Source organism: Cheilinus undulatus, linkage group 8 (genome assembly GCF_018320785.1).
Source record: "Cheilinus undulatus linkage group 8, ASM1832078v1, whole genome shotgun sequence".
NCBI classification, from domain to species: domain Eukaryota; kingdom Metazoa; phylum Chordata; class Actinopteri; order Labriformes; family Labridae; genus Cheilinus; species Cheilinus undulatus.
The window spans coordinates 17,711,790-17,733,231 of NC_054872.1; the positions used below are offsets into that span (position 1 = coordinate 17,711,790).

The following is a 21,442-nucleotide window of genomic DNA, read 5'->3' on the forward strand; positions in this document are numbered from 1 at the left end:
TCATTAAACATCTATTGCTTGAAATGATTGCAAACTAGGATGTAGTGGTATCACAAGTCACAATGTAAATACTAGTCTACCCTGCAAAAAATGTTTACACTAGGACTCATATAGCAGGTTAGTGCTCTCTAAATAGGGGAGGATATATGTAATGTGCCAAAATGGTGCTAAGACAAAGTGTCTTGCTAGCAGTAAAGTAAAGCACCATGAATGTTTACAATATAATGTCAATTTACATTGACTTTTTTACTTTTCTTATCATGTCCTTTTATTCTTTCTCGTAAAATTGGATCATTTGTGTAGAACAAAAGCTGTAAAGCTAGGGATGCATGATATTATCGAGATCGGTAGATATTAGCTTAAAAAATTAAATACTGGTATCGGTGGATATGAAATTTTCTGCTGATATTTATATAGCCCTCAAAAATATATCAATTGTAAATATTAGCTGTATGAACAAATATGTTGATGGCGCTCTAAGCAGGACCAAGAGGTCAACATCAGCTGAAGTCTTTTTCTTTATTTATCATCATTCCTTACACTTTAAAGTCTGTAATAAGGACAAAGATGTGTTGGTTTGTTCATCCTAAGACTTTGAATTGTGTTTTAAGGAATGAATTTTTAGGTCTAAACTACAATTGAATATCAGTATCGGATATTGGCAGACATTCAATACTGTGCATTGCTACATATAACCCATCAAAACAAATCTGCAAAGCCCTATAGTCTAGCTTCTGTGGCTGCACTCCAGCCAGTCTCTCCTTGAATGGGCCAAGATGATCAGCATCTTCTTTGGATCCACTCATGTATGATAAGTCCCTCATATAATCCCAAAAATACCAAACTATCACTTTACTGCTCCAATTTTTGCATCTTGTTTGTTATTAACTTATTTTTTTTTAAGTTTCATTGAAAACCCTAAAAACCCATGCAAAAGATTTACTCTTAATGCTAGATAGACTATTTCATTTATAAATTGCATTGATATATTTCACATTCATCCGGGAAGCCTCCCATACAAGGTGTTAGGGAAGGGCAGGACATTCCAAAAAGTTCTTGGAAGGTGATTGGACAACAGTGCTGTCTGCTGCATTCATTATGAGCCAATCAGAACAACGACACAAAATTAAGTAGTAGGCATGCACAGCTCTGAGCTCAGCAGACTAGGCTGTCACAGGCAGAGCCTGTTGTTGGACAAAACTCATGCCAAGGCTGGTCGGTGGAAGGGCAAAATATCTTCTCAACCAAATACAGTTTTCAGTGTGACTCTATGCTGTTGTTTAAATGAACTAATGTGGCCCATTTCTGATTAAACTGCTTCGATACTGTGGCTACATCCTAGCTAGTGGCTACAGTGACAGCAGCCATTGTATATACCAGCTCAGTTCAACGGAACACCAGCCATATCTATTGCAAACTCATGCTGAAGCAGATTGAAGAATATTTTCCTTCATGAAAAGCTTTTTGTGCTGGTCTTTGCTCTTTATTCAATAAAGAAATGTGGTCCAGTTCTGATAAAACAGCTGCTATGCTATGGTAACATCTGAGCTAAATACTGATCTGGCAGCAGCCATTGCTATTGGCTTCCAGTACAGCTAGACCCCACCCCTAGCTCCCGCTTTGCAAGATGGATCTGTCTTATGACAGACATGGAATCTGGCCAATCCATCTGCTTTGCAATGTAAAAAAATGTTCAAAGCTCAAAAACTGATTCCTCCCAACATTGCATTGACAATAACTTTCTTTGGGAGGTTAACTGATCCCCTGTAGTTTATCAAAACTCCTGCCACCTCTACATTTATGCTGGATATGTGAAGCTGTGAACATGTGAACATGTTGACTTGCATATCCTCAATATACCAACCTCAGGAGAATCTTTAGCTGGAGAAAAGTTTGAGGTCATTAAGCATAAATCAATTTCCATGACATTCTTTGCAAATAAAAAAAATTTCTCACTTTGTAAACTGGCTGTTTTCTGGGAACAGATGCCCATCTGGAAAGTGAAAAACAGTACAGTTTTGTTTTCCACCTCTCTAGATTTAAAAAGTCACATTCTTGTTACAGCTGCTTTCCTCTTCTCTTTTGAAGAAAAGTGAAGTGTTGATGCTTTTTGTTTGTTTGGAAGATTGGACGCTAGAGAGACAGCCGTCCTATTAGATGTGTTGTTGGCTCACCGTTGTGTGTTGTACAGCAGCTCTCACAGTGGTGGCCTGGCATCAGGTGCAATATGGCTCAGCAGCACTTAGAGGACATATTGGTGTCTCGCCATAAAATATCTGCTGGGAAGTCGCCATAACACCAGCGGCACGCAGACGTTGGGAAACTGTTATGATACTTGGCGACGCGGACACAAAACTGCTGTTATTTCCTGGTGCAATGGTGTGCATTTGGTGAGTGTATGTGTGCTGTGCCAGTTGTGTGTCAGCATGACAGTGTATTTGATTTTAGTATTTTTCACCCTGGTGGCTGGCAATTTAAAACCAGCGAATGGAATATTTCAGAGCCCCTTTCCAAATTGCAGTGACACACTCATGAGGTAATAGTCATTCTCTAGAAAGCCTCTTTTCTGTTTCCCGTGTACGGAGCCCATTTCCCTTTCATCAAGCATGCAGACAAGCATGGTGAGGGCGGCGATTATGCACATTCTATCAGAATGAATTGTGAAGCTGCAGCACAGCCATGCAGATAAAATCCTTCTCTTTGGGGACATCAATTTAAGATTTCTGTCTACTAAGGTTGCTGTCGAGGCCCGAGCAATCATCATTGTTGTGTTCTTGCTTGTGCTGTTGAGAAATTGTTTTCTCGCTCTCCTCCACATTTTTATGTGTTTGGCTCAAAGTGCAGCTTGTCATAGATCTGAGAGAAAAAATTGCTTAGATAACTAAAAGCAAAATTACTTCTAAATATAACCACTAAGTGCTGCAGCAGCTATAATTTGATAAAGATGCAGACACTGAAGATGCATGATACGTAGGTGTGACTGCACACAAACAGCACAAGTTCTCTCTCTCTCTTCCTCTTTCTCTCTCTCTCTTTCTCTCCCTCTTGCACATTTCCTCAGGATATTTTCAATGTTAAACACAATCTATAATTCTAATTTCCCTTTTCTCACTAAAATAAAGCAGGTCTGTAAGGCTTTTGTGTCTCTTTGCGGTGTTTTATAAGGAGTTTGGATGCAGTGAATTGAGCCTAACAGGGTGTTTGTTGACCTTTATTTTGCTTGGTAAGGGCTCTATCTTTCCAGAGGCTGCTCTGTAACCAGGCTTCACTGATGGATATCTCTATATTGGCTCATTTCCCCTTAAGGTCAGGTACAAATCAATGTGGCTTTTTTTAAATACTTCTATAGTTTGATCTCTGGGAGTATAGCACTGCTGCCTCCTTCTCCATTTCTGATGTGCCGTTATTGTGACGATGACAAAAAAAAAAAAAAAAACGCAGTAGAAGAAGAGGTTTCCTTGACGAAGAAATAGTTAGGAAATGAATCACATAGAGAGAAAAAATAATACATGCCAAAAATAAGTTGAAAAGAGGAGCTTGAAAGCGTATAGCTCAGAAGGCTTGTGGATATTGGGCTGGGACTTTGTTTGAAGAAAGATGCTGTGATGTATGGAGAGTGAAAGCAAAAGCCTTTTCATGCAAAGATAGGCTGGTGGTCCAAAGGATGATCAAAGCATGGCTGATTAGTTCTTTCAGAAACCATATGAAAATGTGCATTAAGTATTAATAATCTATGTATTTGTATGTAATGATGTCCTGTTGGTTGAACTAACAAACAATGCCCTGCTTTACATTAGTCTACATCTACAGTACAGTGTAATTTGGTAACTGTATTTAAAAGGCAGCATTTAAAGACAAGGGACTCTTCATGCAGTGCATGCCATGCCAAGGAGCCTGATATTGCATATCATCTGGTAACACATCTCCTGCAATTAATTAAAATCCTTTATATTATGATGGTAAATATCTTCACTAATCTTTACTTCAGGCATACTGCTGCAGCTCTGTGCAGCGGGAAAGCTCTCAGTATAAAGCTGAGCTTTTTAAATAGAAGAAATGTAATTGGTCTTGAAACATCAACATCTCACAAGTCTGCCTGAGCTCAGACAAATGTCCACATCTACTTTACTGTCATTGTCTAGACTCAGCTGATGACAAAGAGGCACACCAGCTGCACTTAACAAGCACTGAGGTGTTATTACAAAGTGATACATACCATTGTGTGTGATGCAGCAGCAGCTCTGGTGGTGGAGCATGTTGACCATGGTGGCTCAATTGCAGACTCTTCCCCTTTATTGGTTAAAGTGTCCTTGAGCCAGACAATGAAACACAATTTGTTCCAGATGTGGGTGTGAAAAATGTAAATTAACATCCACAAAATGACTGTAATGCAATGCAGCAGTTTGACATTGTCCACGCAGCATCCTTCCTCTGAGACTCTTCAGAGGGTGTTTCCTTAACAGTATCCTATCCAGCCACATATATTTACACACAGCCCTGCAGCTCAAGTTCTCCTGCTGCTGTGTTTGTCCACACTGCACAGTTTTTGATGTATAATGCATAAGGGGTGTTGCTTTACTGGTGGTTCCGCTGTCCTAAGAATATTTGAAATTTTCTGTACACACTTTACAACTACAGGAAGGGATGTGCTTTAGCCCGATTTATACAACAGTTAAACACCAAACCGGTGTAAAAGAGGGTGCTTCGACAGAGAATGCTGTTTGTAGAAAAAAAAAACTCTCATTTTAATATAACTCTGATTGTTTTGTGCCACAGCATTTTGAAGGATTAAATAAACTTTATTGTGCTATTGGAAGAATAGTTTTGGGCATGCAGGCTGCCACAGAACCCGGGAGACAACAGACAGTCAATAAAAGATTAATACAGCACAAAAGACAGCAGATAAATTCAATTCACTTTAAAGACAATATAAGAAATGGAACATAATAAATCTGCCAAACTAAGTGCTGCAGCCTTTCATCAAAATTCAACACATTCCACAGCCAAGGGAAGAAGAGAGTTTGTGTAGCAGTTAAATCTGCCCTGCGGGATCCTGAGGCAGCTACCTGAGGGGAGGTCAAACTGTGAATGTTTATTTTCCCAGCCTGTTTAATGATGGTCTGCTCAAAAATAGTCAACTGGGATGGCCTATCTCTCTCACCCATCAGCAATCATCCATTACCCGATGGTCTTTTTGTCACTCATAATAATTTGGACGGTGGTAAATGAGTGCTCCTTCTCTCCCTGCTGCACATAATCATTTCTTTTTATGGCCACCCTACAAATCTGCACATTAATGGTGGAGGAGGCTGTTTACTTGTTCAGATGGCACCTATCCCTTTTTCTGGGAAGCCAAAAATATTCTCTTCCATGCTAAAAGTAAACCTTAAATAACCAATTTAGCCTGAAACAAATTCTATAATAGGCTACCCGCAATGATGCATAATGTATTTTGTTTACAAAATCAATCTTATTTTCTATCCACACGGGGTACAGCACTGTGGTTCATTAACTGCTTCATTTGCCCAAAAATCTCTGTATTTACTCAGCAACGTAGAGAGAATCACATTTAGTAGTCTGGTTTAGCCCTTTGCATTCATAAGAAGCTCTGCAAGGCCAGCAACACATATAAATATGCATGTGCTCTCACACAAACACAAACAACAATCAGGACTGACAAAGAGACAAACATATCTCACCAGGGTGGGAGACAACTGCCATTTTCTTGTCTGTTTTCTCAGCAAGGCTAACAATCAATTATGAGCATCATTCATGTTGTGTGCAGGCAAAGGTGGGATTTGTGTGTGCGTCTGAAAGGTTATGTGTAAATGTACCTATTTGAGAAAGAGCTGGGCCCGCTCTAAAGTCGTCTGTCAGCCGGGCCAGCTGCCTGCTGAGGCCTCTGTTCACGCAAGACTTGTGCGTTATGATACTGATTCGTATTTCTGAATCGCATTTTTCCCCCTGACTGTGCATTCACAGCATGTTGTTAATTTGGTTTCTCATCACAATTTACGGGGTGGCACTAACATGGGGTCAAAGAAAACCCCAGGGACTGCATTTTTACAACTGAAGTGATGATGTAGGTCAGAATGGTGGTTGAATTCAAAGAAGGTATTATGTAGGTGTGAGCGCAGATGTCCTTTCTCATGTAGAAAACACATGTTGTCGTATGTCCCTTTGAAGTAACGGGTTTACAATGTTCTTTTTTTAGAGCCAGCTTTTATTTAGAAGGCAATGTTTAACATATTACATGCACCGATGATTCACAGCATTGAAAGAAGGAATCTTTTTCATAATGGGAAGCTTATAGAAAACAAACAGGCACTATAGGTGGGAACTGGCAGGGGAAATAAGAGGAAGAAGAGACTGTTGCTGTTTTTGCATGCCTTTCACTTTCTCTGAGAATATTTGAACTACAAAAAAAAAAAAAAAACTGTATAAAACTTTCATCTGTGAGATAATTACCCCTTTCATTTAAAAATGATTGCACATCACATAATGTTCAAAACATTTATTTGGCTGGAGCAGGAAACGTGTTTTAACTGACCCCAACTCTGTGAACAGGTGCAACACTGATCAGGGTCAAGGTTGGGGTCACTGATTCATTTTACAACAACTTGCTGCAGCTGTCCCCTTCCTAGGAGCCATGAAAACATGTGGCAGCAAAACATCCTCAATTTGACCCATGCAAACCATGTGATTTAACCTGCGCTAGATATACTGCTTTATTACATCGAATGCACACTATGTAGACAAAAGTATTTGGCCATACCAGTTTATCAATGAGTCAGGGAGTTTCAATCAGACCCATTGCCACAGGTGTGTAAAATCATAGTAGCCTGCATTTGCAAACATTTATCATACAAAGGAGTTTTTCAGCAGAGTTCAGTGATTTCAAATGTGGTACTGTGAAGGATGTCTCCCTTGCAGTGAGACTGTTGGTGAAATTTGCTGGATATTATGGAGCTATTATATTATTGCAAAGCTATTTGCAAATACATACACAGATTTGTGTGCACAAATCTGCAAATGTGTAAACCAATTTGTAATTGCAGACTTAGTTTATTTTGGTTAGGGAAACTCACTGTTTTCCACTTTAAGTTGTCAAAATGCTCAAGAGACATCAATTAAAACTTAAATCTGCCCCTCAATCAACTGTCATACACAAACTTTTTCTAAAGAAGCCCCTTATTGTCAAGCCTTAATTAACCCCTTACCATATGAGTTCACCCATAAACATTCATTCATAGATTTGAGCACATCATATGCTGTGTCTTTTGCTTAAAAACTTCAATTTGTTTAAATTTATTTGAAGCATTGTTTGCAAAAAATAAAGAACTGAAACTTAGGGCAAGGGACATAAACTGCAAAACCATCTATAGGAAGCAAGTTAAAGTGGCATGCATCTTCCAAATTTTTGTCAAGTAACAATATTCATTGTTTTCACGAATTTCCTCACAGTTTTTCTCAGACATCTCTAAGTGGTCTTTAAATGTTCATTTCATGCTGTCAGAAGCTAATACTTTGAGACACACCACACATTGTAGTCTCTTTTCATTACCCTCCATAGTACTGTGAAGCCAGCCGGAGATATGACTCATCATATTTTCTTGTCAATGTTATAGCAGTTGTGACATTTTTATGGAAATTCCTCGTAGACATGACATGTTTTCTGTCTTTCCTTTTACAAAATTAGTCATGTTGTGCTAGCAGTGCAGAGCTAGTACAGTGTCTCCCAACAAGGAGAATGGCCTTCATCCTATTTCCACAGAGGGCCCAGGTCACCTGCTACTAGCACAGTGTAACTTTGGCGCTTGGTAGCAGCCCTGTCACTTTGACACTGAGGCTAACAGACAATAGAGGATGTGGCGGTGATGCTAAGAAGGGAAAAGAAAGTTTAATAGAGCAAGAAACAAGACTTAATATAATACATGTTGGTTGGAGCTTTGTGAAATTTTTGGCCTCATATTTGATGCAGAGCCTGTATACTTCAATTGGACGGTTGAAAACTGTTTACACTATTCCCTGGTAAGTAGGTGTTATGAGCTGCCTCATAGTCAGTGGTGAAATGTTCCCTGGAGAGGGAGGTATACTCTTAATTTATACCCCAATTTTTTAAGCTTCCTATCAAGCAAAGGATTAACACCCTATATTACTAACTAAGACATGTAAGAGCCTCTTGAATATTTAGTTCACCTGTAAATGGGCCTGTAGTATCTGCACAACATCTGCTGTATAAAAAAATATTCGAAACACCTCTTTTTGAAAACATCCATGTCTCATCTTTCATCATTTTAAAAGATTTTTGACATTTATTCATTTTTGCCAGTTTTGCACTATTATTATGCTCCCCTGTAATTTAGTGGCACATGCCTCTGTCTGTGTGGTTGATCTGGGCCTGCACTGAGGAAAAGATAACTGTAGTCTCCCTCCACCTTAAGAATTGTCTTCTTGCTTTTGTCAATTGTCACTGCTGAAAACCTTCACTCAAACAAGTTGCCTTAACTGATTTTTCAATGACTCTGACTCTAGCTTCAATGACAAACTAATTTGGCTAGCTATTAGCTAGCTACTACGTCTATTGTGGTAGCAATTTCAGCCCCCCTCCTGGCCTTGTCAGTTTGTCTTTAGTATGTTTTACAGGACCAGTTGTTAGACACTTGTTTTGTTGACACCAATCAACAGGTCGCTCCTCCATTTCTAAAGTCTATCTAAACTTAATGCTCCATGTTTACTGTCGTTACCATTGCTGCGTTTTCATTGTGCTTCGTTCTTCAGTCAGCTTGCTTCCTGTTTGGCTATTACTCAGTTCTACATGACTTTCCTGCTCATGCTTTTGCAGCTGTTCCAGATGTTCACCTCACACAGCAAGATATCTAGTCATGAATATCAAACATGTTAAATATTTAAGATCTTGAGTCAAAGCACCTTCAATTGTCCTCCAAGAAGGTCAGAGAGGGAAAGAGTCACTTTTGCTGGAAATAGGGAATCATGCTGGCAATCAGCACCATACTTGGTTACCAAACTTAGGTGCTTAGCCTCAATATTTCCTGGAGTTAGCATGATCTCATTCCATCATTAGCTAGCACCTCTGTGTACATGCTATACTGTGGCTATGAAGAATCATCTAGACCAATCCAGGAAAATCTAAACTTGAAATATTTGCAGTCCTACTTCTTTATTTTTTCCTGCTCACTCCAGAATCTGGCCCCTATTTGTAGTTACTATAAATCTATCTAGTTTTCCTCCTGCATTGCAGAAGTCAGCTTAGAAGGTCACAATTTACCTGATTTATTTTTGTCAAACGCCTCCTTGTCAGGTAGCCCCCAAGGGAGGCCCGTCTCACACTTTGCAAACCACTAGACTAACTCAATTTACTTTTTTTTTGCCTTTGCTATCCTAATAAGGGGGGGTATACCCTAAGGAGACTGAAAACTGAGTGATTATCTCTATATAATGGTGTATACCCCACACTACACCACTACTCAGTGCAAAAGCAACAGCCTGACAGCAGTGTGTACGCTGCAGGTATTATTACTGCAATGAGAGACTGCAATGCAACATTAGGCTGTTTTGCTATTAGTCTCATTGATGTCTCATGTTTAGCAGCTTTACTAAGTGCAGAAAGTCATCCAGCCCAAGTTATGTCTCTTAAGACTTATAAGGCTGCAACCTTACAACCCTGTCCTGATTAGCCAGAATTCATGTTAAACAGTTTGCAAACAACAGGATATCAACACTCCACTAGATATAGAGCATATCTGCACAATATATGGTAACATTACAGAACACATGGTTTTCATAATGTCTGTTCTCGCTTTGTCACCCTCTGCTTCTCAACAAATGCATGTTCTCTATGGCTATGTTCACACTGCAGGCCTTAATCTTCAACTCTATTTTTTTTTTTTTTTTTTTTTGCTCAGATCTGATTTATTTTTTTGTTTGGCTGTTCACATCACATTTTTAATCTGCCCCGGATGCACACTGCAGTGTGAACAGGTCCTGGTCATGAACAGCTAAACTGAACTGACAGCTTGGTTTTCCCCCAAAATACAGTCCAGCTTGAAAAACAGTCACATGATCTGACCACGAATGTTACGCTGAATGCAGTCTTTAGCCTCTTTTAACCCAACTCTGAGGCTTTACACTTTCCCTTGGCACCACAGCTACATCCTTCTGTGGCCATGTTGAAATTCTTTCAAAAACAGGTTGGTTGTGACACAGTCCCTGAAGTTTCCCTCTACTTACTGCTGTATGTTTTCATTGAGTGATAGGCTTTGGTCTCTGCCAATTCTATTGTCTGCTGACCCAGGATTATGATCTGTGTTGCTTCAAAATGATTTCAAAGTCACTTTCATCTGACCTGGCTGTTCAGACTGCAGTCAAGTTCTCAAAGGTCAGATATGGATCTGATTTAGTACCACATATGAAATCGGCCTGAATCTGATGTGAGTCTTCTGTCTTTTGATTGGTGTCTTGTGTAACTGGGCACCTGTAATGTGAGCACCATCTCAGGCATGTTTCAAACAGAATATATAAGGCTTATTGAAACCGTCTGTTGTCTCCCCTTGATTTTTATAGTGGAAAATGAGGCAGGTGTAAGACGCTGTAAGTTGTAAAAAGATATGAGTGAGATTCCCAGAGGGTGAGAGAGTAAGAGAAGAGAGTTTAATACACAGTAAAGGATGAGAGTAAAAGTGGGGAATAAATAATTTGGCAATAAACATCTGTTCTTTCATCTTCCAAACATCAGAACCTCCAGCCTCACAAACACTGTTAAGCAGTTCCCACAAACAGCATTACTCTGATTTGTCCACAACAATAGCAGCTTTAATGCCTGACAAATACCGAAACATTCCCCAGCCTAATGGGCGGCATGCCTTGCTGTAGTTAAAAACTCCAGGTGATTCAAGAGAGCTTCAAATAAACTCAATAATGCTTGATGTTTGCCTGATAAAACTGTGTGTGGGGGTTATTGCTACGGAGCTCGACAGGAGGATTATGATTCTCTCTTTGAGCTCTGATGTTATCCTCAGCCAGGATTGCTTTAGGTTTATGTTATCCCACAATGGTTAGCCACAGTTACACACTTAGAAAATGACCTCACCACAACTCAAATCTGGAGTGTCCCTGACTAGTGCTCATGGTTAATATAGTAGGAATTAAAACTGCATGTCTCGGGTTTCATGTATTTTTTACTCAGCTGTTTTAAAAGTCTTACGCTAACACATTAAATCAAGAGAAGTGTGAAGGCCAAGAAGGGCAGTGTGCTGAAATATTGCAGCATAGTGGCTGCATGTTGTACTGAGTCAACTTAGATTTGATTTGATTCTGGTTTTAAAAGAACTGGAAGACTGTGATGATGCAGACAAGACTGATGCTTGTGTAAAACGTTTATTTATGAGAGCATACGTCAGATTAATGGGTCTAAATTCAATCCAGATATTCATGCTCAAAACAGTGTTGTAAGGTAGTTGTGATGGGCCCCAGTGTCAGCAAATATGGTAGGCTCTGTTTTCCTTAGGAAGCACACATGCACACAAATACTCCCGTTAAGCTGATTACAGATCAGCAAAAACCTGATTACATATACTCAAAAAACCCAGACTCAGTTTGCAAAGACTATATGCAACCCAGTTTAATGTATTTGCAAATTACAAAGGTCAAAGAGAAAGCTATCAGAACCATGGACAGCGCAGTGACAGTCAAAGGTAAAGCAAGCGTTAGCAGGGGAGCTGTCCATTTCACTGTAGTGCTGAAATGACAGTAGACTCTTAGAGGCATTTTAAGTGTAATAAACTCACAATTTACAACAAACCAACTCCCATTTAGCAAAGAGGCAAAAGACTACAGTAGAAAAAAAGAAAGACAGTACTTAACAAATAACACCATGCACTGAAAACAGGCCAGCCATGGAGGCATGCACACAGTGTACCCCTTAAAATAAGCACATACAGATCTTAAAAAGATACTCAGCAGCAACCTGACTCTGTCATGATCACAACTTTTTAAAAGGGGTGGCAGCCAGTCACAAACTCCAGTTATCCTTGAAAGAGCATTCTGTACCTACCTTTATCCATGGCATCTAACAAGCCTTGTATTGGGCTAGGATTTATTGCTTCATTGTAGGTAAAAAACTTAATGACTGACTTTAAGGTCTGTTCAGTTAGTCAGTCCTTATAGATTTGTCTGCTTTGCCTTGCCAGAGTCTTGTGACATGATCAAGACTTGGCTGCAACATAGATTCATTACCAACAGTTATCATTGTAGAAATACAAGAAAAAATAGAAAATATTCTTTAGATTGAGGAGTGCTCAGTAGGTTGTTCGTTGATTTATAGTATATGTAGATTAAACCCATCATGTTGTTATAGTTGGTCTCTCATGATTTCTATATGATCAACACTGTGACAGAGACAGTTTGGTGCCATTTAGGATCAAGACAGCTAAGTGGTGGAAGCATTTTCATGATGGAAGCAAGAAATTGTAAATGACATGAGCTATTTTCTGTCACCTGAAGCTGTGCACCTGTGTCACAGGCCTCGTAACAGTGCAGGTCCCAGTGCAGCCACACTGCCTGCGCTGTCTATAGTTACGCCCCTGGCTTAATATATTGAGGAGGAAGGTCCTTTTTGTTTTACTGTCTAAGGGAATTGTTAAAAGATTTAAAACTTCAGGAAGGATGTTGTAAAATGATTGTCAGTGAGGTTTAATACCAAAGTATGCTCCTCCACCCCAACCATCTCATTTATAGCATAAAGCTTGTTGCACCCTCATACTGAGATTCATGCTACTATGGAGTAATTACTATTGGACTCATTTTGACATACCCAATACATATTGTCATAAATGTATCAATCCATATGGGGTTTCTAGCTATGCGCTCCCTGGAAAGTCAAAGCATGCTGCTTGACTAGCCCAAGGAGCATCTTTTGAGCAGAGCCTTCTCTGCCAAGTAAAACTGTATATCCATTTTGCAATAAAACAGTTAGATGTCAGTTTTTGGACCTCAGAATTTTCTAAAAACCCTGAGTGGCTCTCTGTGTACTGTGTATCTATTTGTCAGGAGGCTTAAGATCTGCTTAGCTCCACCTCTTTGTCTGTTTATTCTTTGGCCTAATGTTAATTTGAGAGAGTGTTGGCAACATTGCAGTTGCAGCAGACTGACTTTAAAAGCCCCCTTCAGTAAATAAATGGCTGATCTCACTAAGGCTTCCTCCAGTACTTTCTACAGTCTAGTATTAATAAAATCATGATCTTTTTCCCTCAAAACTTTGAAGAGGAATGCATTGTGAAACAGTTTTCACAGGCTGAGGAGCACACCTCTTCACAAATTAGTAGAACATCACCATTAATGTTTATGGAGTGGCCCTTTAATTGAAAAAAGCCAAAATCTTTGTAAATGTAGCACATTTTCAGTCTCAATAATCTCATCTGTCTTGGATTCAAATAGCAAAAGTAAACAGTCTATTCTTGCTGCTGCCACATTTGCTGCTAGATATTTAGTACAATTGCATCCTCCTGTGGCCATGCCATTTAAAAATTAATTATGTTTATAGAAATGGAGGAGATGAGTTTGCAAGATAAATTACAGACTGGAGCCAAACATCAGTCATCAAATAGTGTTGTTGTTTATTTATGGCCCTGTAATTATCAGTTCTGCTACTTGTGAGATGAATACGTCAAAACAGCAGTGATAGGTGTAGGTGGATTCATCCTTAGAAATGAACATGTCTTATTCAGATACAATGTCAAGCTCATTTTGTAGTGTCAAAGACTGTGATTACATCCTTTTTTTTTCTAACTCAACTTTGAAAATATCTGATAAAACTTAAAGCTGCCAGGAGAATAATGTTGCAGGATCTTGTTGTTGCAGCTTTATGTAAATCAAACAATGCAGATCTCACAGGAAGGCATAGTTTAGGTAAATAGAGTCTAAAGTGTGTGTAAATTGAATTGATTGTATTTGACTTATGCAGCCATGTTCCCAAAAATGTTGGGGCACTGGGTCAATTATGGAAAAAACCTAGATGTGATGACTCTGTATGCAATTTAAAAGGCACAAAGGCAACACGTATAATGCTGCAACTGAGAAAATGTATTCTTCAAGAAAATAATACGTCAATTTTGAATCTGACGGATGCCAAGCGTCACTTCTTCTTTGAACAACACTCTAGAGGCATGAAGGGAAGTGAGGAGCTCAACTTTTGTTAATTTAAAAGTGGAATGTTTTGCTATTCATGCTTGATACAGGATTTGTGAACAGTTCAGGGTCTCCTTTGCAGAATTGCACACTTCAAAATGCCTGAAGCTTTTTTAAAGGAAATAGTTTGGGACTATTTGTAATGCAAAAAATTAAATTTCCGGTTTTTTTCATTACTATGTTGAGCAACATTTTCCTAAATTCTCTATTTTGCAGCATGGTCTTTCACAAAGTATTGGGCCTCTACTCATTTTTACTTCTCTCTCTGGGGTGTAATTTCATGTTAAAATGTTTATTCAATCAGCCCATTTCCTGTTGGCATGCACCACAACATGTTTCTTTTTTTGAACTGTACAACCTTTTAAATCTTTTGTTCAGGGTCAGGGTGCCTAGTAAACAGTTAAAGAAAACTTTGACACACTGTCCAACTTGCAAAAAAAGGGGGTATTTATTGAAAAGTTTGGTACTAGACTTTTATCAGGCAAAAATTGGTTTGCCAGAAAACTTCTAGTACCGAAATATTGCAAATCAATACCCAATTTTTTGCAAGTTAGACAGTGTACAGTAATTTTATGTTTGAACTGTTTGTCTTTGGTGCCTCTGTCTCAACTTTTTAAAAAAAGCTGCAATTGACATTGACATAAAAATAAGAAAAATTATTTCTCTATTTGAACTATTGATATGTTTTCTTTGCACCTTTTTTTTTTTTTTTTAATAAAAATGGGGTTTCAAAGTTTTCAGGTCATCACATTTTAATTTTATTGACAGTTTATTGTAATGTGTGGATATATCCACATGTGTGGATATATCCACACATTACAACAAAATCATGCACAGCACTGTACAAGAAGTGCAATCATTTGCCATTAGATAACTATTCTTTTACAGTCATGCTCTGAGCTCTGTTGGTTCTGTGCAGAGATTTGTCCTGCTAATTATGATTTTCCCCCTGATTGTAGAGAGTACTGTATCACAGTTGAATCATGTTGACCCCGTAGGTGGCGTGTCAGTGCTGCAAATTTGCCATGATTACCCTATTTGCACCTTGTTGGCAGAAATAATTGCAATTTTTACATGCAGCAAACCTTGAAGAGGAAATTTTCCTTAGTGCTTTACCAAACACAGTAACACACCACACTCTGCATGGGCTTTTACTGTATCTATAACTGCATCTAAGAATAGGTCAAGCCATTTGATGATGCAATACAAGGGGAGAGAATCAGTCTCTGCATCAGGTAAGTTATCTGTACAATAGATTAAGATATGCTGTATATGGGACTTTGGGTCAGGGTCTTTGTGATTAGAATATCCTGAAGGTGTTGTGAGATGTGAAGATATAGGAAACTGTTCCACACTATTATCATGTTTGTGATAACAGAGATGCTTTTTGTGAAATATAAACAGCTGCCAGGCTTGGACCAAAATAATAAAACAGCTTGAAAAGAGGAAAATTAATTGTCTGATGTCTCAGATTTGAACAATTTAACTTTTTATCACATCAAAGTATAAGAAGGCGTACATATTAAAGGGGAAAATTATGAGTGTTTTCACTAGGTAGAGGCCGTTTGAGTTGCATAGCTGCCAAGTGCTTTTCTCCCATACTGCAGTGCTTGTGTACAGCCAACACTATGCAAAACATCCTTTACCTACCAAGTGTGAAAAGCTAATTATGCTGGGAGTAAATTGTTGGGTGTAGACGATGCATCTTAATTAAGTTTGCATTTCATTAGACAACATGCAAGATAGCCTCAATAAAACGGCACTTTTATTTCTTTGACTCAGTAGCTATGGGGGTATGTTTGCACATTCAGTGTGGGAGGGTACTGCATGGGGAAGTGTAAAGGAATATTGTACTTTTGGTGTCAACAGGAGTGACACAAATTCATTGTCATATATGTGTTGAAGGAATGTAGGTGTAACACATATGTTAATTTACATGAACAATACAGAGGTTAGCCAAGTAATCACATCATTGTTGTTTAAGTATGATAGTGTAATGCCTAACCCTAATATGTCAAGGGTATTGATTTCTCAGTGAGCCAGTGCAACAAGGTGCAGAGATATATCTTGTGTGGGCTGTGAAACACTGTGAAAATGGCTTGTGGCACCAAGTGGGAAGACCTTGCATGCTGCCTGTCTCTGGGGTTTTCTCACCCTAAAGAAGAAAAATAAGTGGCCACTGGGCAGTAATGGTATCTTACAAGCTTACCATTCCAAGATAACATTGAAAAAGATTCCTGTGGTCATCAATTAAGCATTTCTCCTCTAATTCACCAGCAATAGGTGTTGCAGCCTGTTATTTTTTTTAATTTGCACAGGAGCTAAAAATGTACATGAAAACACAAAACTTGGCTTTTCTCCAACTGCTTGCTGGTTTCTGTTACAGCTCTTGCCAACTGAGAGCAATGTGGATTTTCCAAACAATGCATTTCCATTTGAAGAAATATGGGGTTTGAGCTTTACAGCATGTAAACAGTTATTACAATAAAAATGTGTCTTGGAATAGAATGTGTATATTTGAACAGAATTGTTGTCATTTTTGCTAAGATGTATTCAACCAAAAACACAAAAAAGAAATGATATTTATTCATGCCATTCATTCATGATGTGTTGTAGTGAATTTTTTCTTCTGCACATGCTGTGTCTTTGATAATGACTATGTGTTTCCTGTCTTTCCAGGTTTTATCCATACTTGTGGAGGCACTTTAAAAGGGAGAAATGGGACGATAGAAAGCCCGGGGTTTCCATATGGATATCCAAATGGAGCGAACTGTACCTGGGTGATTGTTGCCGACGAGGGGAGCAGGATTCATATAGTTTTTCAATCTTTCGCTGTGGAGGAGGAATATGACTTTTTATCTTTGTATGATGGGCATCCGCACCCGGCTAACTTCAGGACAAGGTAAGGAAGCTGCTCTGGAGCTGTGCACCTTGAAAGCTGTTTGAAGGCTGCCAGAAAGGGACAGGGAATAAAAGGGAGGACAGCCTTCAGTGTCCGCCACTGACAGGAAGTTCATCTTTAATGTGCACATGACAAAGATGGCTCGTTCTTGTCAGAGAAGTGTCAAACAAGTCAGTAGATATGTCGGTGCGTACATTGTAGAGTTGTCTGCCTCTTTCTGAGGTGCTTATGTGCAAAAAAAATGGAGGCACAAAGTTCAATGAAAACAAAAAAAACCCCTCTCTTTTTCATTGAAGCTCACTTGTGTTGTAAATGTTTTCGGATTCAGAAGTAACCCATTAGCCTTGAATCTCTCAGCAGAATCCCTTGCATGTATTTCTGAATGAGCATGCTGTGTTGGCTCCACTGATGCATGGGTCAGCTCAGTAGCCACCATCCTTTCTTCAAATGCTCCAGTGGAGGAGTCAGAGGTAGCGAGAAAACATGAAAATCAAACACAAAGATTTCTCACTGTTTACTTTAGTCACTGAAGAGGCAAACAACTGTTTGCTCTGTGTGTGCTCTCTGCATTCTCACAAAGCCTGACGTTTGAGGCGTGTGGGAAGACTTTGCTGCGTTTTATTTTCTTTATTTTCTCACTCTCCTCTGTATCTGACTTTTAAAGAGTTATTTGTCTCTACCCATGGTTTGATTTTTGACAGTAAATTCACACTATGCAGCTAAGTATTGTTTGATCATTGTTTTTCATGGTACACCGATGCTCATGGTGAGATGACAGCCTCACTTTTTTGCACTGGGTCCTCATTATACTGAAACATTATAAAAGATAGACATGAGATGCTGTTCTATTTATTGCTTGTTTAAAGAGGCGAATACAGGATAAGGTTTAAAAACAGACATTGAACTATTTTTAGTCTCCGTGGGATGCACACTGCTTGAGGATATGGTTGCAATGCACTTGCACCCTGTGAGAAAAACCTTAAATTTGCAAAATATTTTGTTGTAAAGGAATTAAAATGAAACATGGTTCATCTGATTCTGGAGGAATTTATACATCAGCATCCTCTACATGCTCTCTTTTGAATTTTTCAAATCAAAACCGACTTCAGAGAATAGTTCTGTGCTTGGATTTCAAAAAGAAGTGCCTCAAAGGTTTCACATCCTCCTTTCGTCTTTGTTGAAGCAAATTGCTCAAAATAAACCCACTATTTATGGATAAGTGTTTGTCTATTATGAGAAGATTATCTCTTGTCTGAGCTAAGCTGATAGAGGACTGCGGATGAACACTGCAACTTTTAAACCTACCCAAAGCTTAAAATAATAACAATGATTAAACATGATCCGTGTTTATTCACAGGCATGCTCTGTCAGAGGTGAGAGTGAGGTCCAGCTTTTGTCTGTGAAACACTCAAAAAATACTGAGACCAAAGGATTTCTCCTATCCTGTTTATGCTTTTCAACTTCAGCGAAAGTAGACTGAGGTCACATTCTAACACAATGGAGAATGTATAGCAAAGAGTGGAAGTGAAGGGGAATATTTCAAGAGCTGAATCATTGTTGATACTTGATATTTCAGCACCTGAATCACTTTAGATGCTTTAAAGATGATGTTGTATAATGCTTTTTCAAGGTTGAGCTTATGAGAGGTTTGTCACCATGCTGGTTCAATTTGCATCACTTATAATTGTTCATAATCTCACCACGGTTATTGTTAAAAGGACCAAAAATATAAAGCATCATACCTGAAAGCATTAGCATTGTTATAAAACATCATAAAAAATAAGACCCTCATTAGGCTGACTTAAGAATTCACAATGCTAACTTTATCCCTATTGCTTTATCTCACTATTGAAACCAATGTTGTGCCAGCTGCTAAAACTGAGCCAAGTTTAAAATATTTCGCTTTGACAATAAACATGGGCTCCTACCAGGTGTTGAAAACACATGGTATTTTAATGTCTGTAATTTCAGTTTAATTTGAGTGTAATTGCACAACATCAAGACGTTATGGGAGACATTGTAAGTGATTGCACGTTGTTAATATTGCTTGACATGCTGTGATGAATTCATTAGATTGTAATGTAACTAGTGTTGTCAGGCTGACAGAATGGCTGTTTCACTGGCTATAATAACTTTCTACTTCAAGGAGACTTTATGTCTAAACACTATGTTAGCTTACTCTTAAACTTATAAAAGTGTTTATACTGTGGCTCTATTTCTCAATCGCAATCATAATCCATCTCAAACATTAGTTGAATGGTTTTAAGATTTCAATGAAAATCGGCGAAGCAGGTAGACCTACGCTCTTGAAATATCAGTATTACAATAAGGGTTTTTAATTTCCTATTGTGCATGAACGCAGCATAAATCGACCTTCGTTGGACAGAACAGCCCCGCTAACTTTTGTCTTCAGATACAAATAAGACGTGAAAAAAATGGCATTTGAGACGAAACTTCAGTTTGACCCGTGTAAGTAACCTCAATTAAGTAATTTGAATATATATATATATAATTTAAAAACATACTAATTCAATGTGACGTGTTCACAACTTGAAAGACTGCTAGCATGAAACTGCCCGGAAATTGTCAACGGCTACAGTCATGACCGTGGGACACATTTCATGCCTTAAGGGACATTATAGTTGAAAGAAAAGCTGAAACAGCCGGCCTATAGGAAAAATGAATTCCATGCTTTTTTGTCACAAAGCCCTGGAGATGTCCCATGCCTTTTCACCCTGCAAATTCTGCATTGTTATGGGCATATTTTGACATTATTTATGGGGACGTCTGTTTCAGCACACCGGTTTTTGGAGCCATAATTAACGTAATTAGCTGCACCTGTGCTTTCCTGATGTGACATGTCAAAACATGCCCTTGTAATAAAAAATACTTACGTTGCTGAATCATGGCAGGGCAGAGATAGCTTTATGGTGGTTAGACTTAGGATTCGACTTAGGACTTCTTGATTGATTTAACGTTTCATTATTTGGTACATGAAAGAAACAGCTTATTGTGAGTATGCATAGCAACAAAAACGAACAAAGAAAGGAAAATCCACCATATTTTATAGAATTACTTTTCATATCCTTATGTGTGTGTGGGAAAACATCTTAAAATAGGCTCTGTGTTAAAACCAAAATCAAGAAATTAAATTGCATGACTGTCTCTATCTTGGCTTTGTGTGCCAAAGCAAGTCCATTTATATGTTTGTGGTGGTGCCCTGTCTTAAACGGCTGTCATAAAATAGCTTGGTCATAATGACATGATTGAGCACTAGTGGGTTGTGTCTATTTATCTAAGCTGAGTTGTCTCTTGTTCAATTGCAGGCCTTGACTGCTATATTAGAGGAGACCATATTGTTTCTTGTGACGTACAGAGCCATATGTCATTTTAAATTCAGCTAATTTATGTCTGAGTTTTCAGACAGAAATAGTCAGATATGCTGACAGAAGTGGTTGGTTTTAGAGTTGGTCTGTGATTGTGTTTGTGTATGGCAGGGGTTTCGCTTCTTTTCATCATTATCTTCTTCTTTTAACAACACATTTATTGATCTTGTAACCTGTATCTTTGAAAATGACTTTAAATCCTAAAACTATGCCAAGTGTATCTAGATGCTGCCTTTTAAAAAAGACATGTTGAGATGCAGGTTCTACAATACAAGAAAAAATATTTCAAGACATCTAGGTCAGTTTAGGCCTGATTCTCCCTTTCTGGCAGAACTAAACAACATCCTGATTTTGGCTGGTTCTGAAGATTATCTTGCCTGATATTTCTGTGGGTTGTTTTGGTTACTGTTGCTCTCCCAATGCTTGGAGCAGAGCTGTTAAATCTTCAGTATTTTTGGTTGGCAGTCTCAATTTTTTTAATATCTATTAAGAGTTTTAAAAAATCTTTTAGTGTGGGATGGCTTTTTTGACCAATCCATATTGTCTTTTAAGGCTGGCCACACACTGGACGATTTTTTAATCTGAAATGATTTTAAAACCGTGTGAGACCACAGACTTCAGGACAGTTTCCAAAGATTTTTCATTAACCCTCTGAACACACACACTAGACGACTCAGCCAGATTGTCAGATCACTGGAGACCACACACCTTTCAACCTGCCTACGGCCTCGCATGATCACGTGACTTCAGAAAAAAAAAAAAAAAAAACATGGATGTCTGTTGATAGCGTCTTGCTGTCTTTCCACAACAGAGTGTCCTGGCATGTTACAGTTGCAGCAACAATATAAAACAAGGGAAATACTCAGGACGAAATCCTGCCTGAAATTAAGGTACCGCTGTGTTTATGGTTGTGAGCAGTGAAAGTATGTATGATTCATTGGGAGAGGCA

At 38.6% G+C, this 21,442-nt stretch overlaps 1 protein-coding gene across 1 annotated transcript in view; it reads left to right on the forward strand.

Moving 5' to 3' along the window:
- LOC121513684 (CUB and sushi domain-containing protein 3-like) overlaps nt 1–21,442 on the forward strand; it is a 309,293-nt gene that overhangs the window by 6,126 nt on the left and 281,725 nt on the right. Inside the window, exon 2 of the mRNA XM_041793592.1 lies at nt 16,885–17,107. Within this exon, the coding sequence (XP_041649526.1) occupies nt 16,885–17,107 (223 nt within the window). The remainder of the gene's footprint in view (nt 1–16,884; nt 17,108–21,442) is intronic.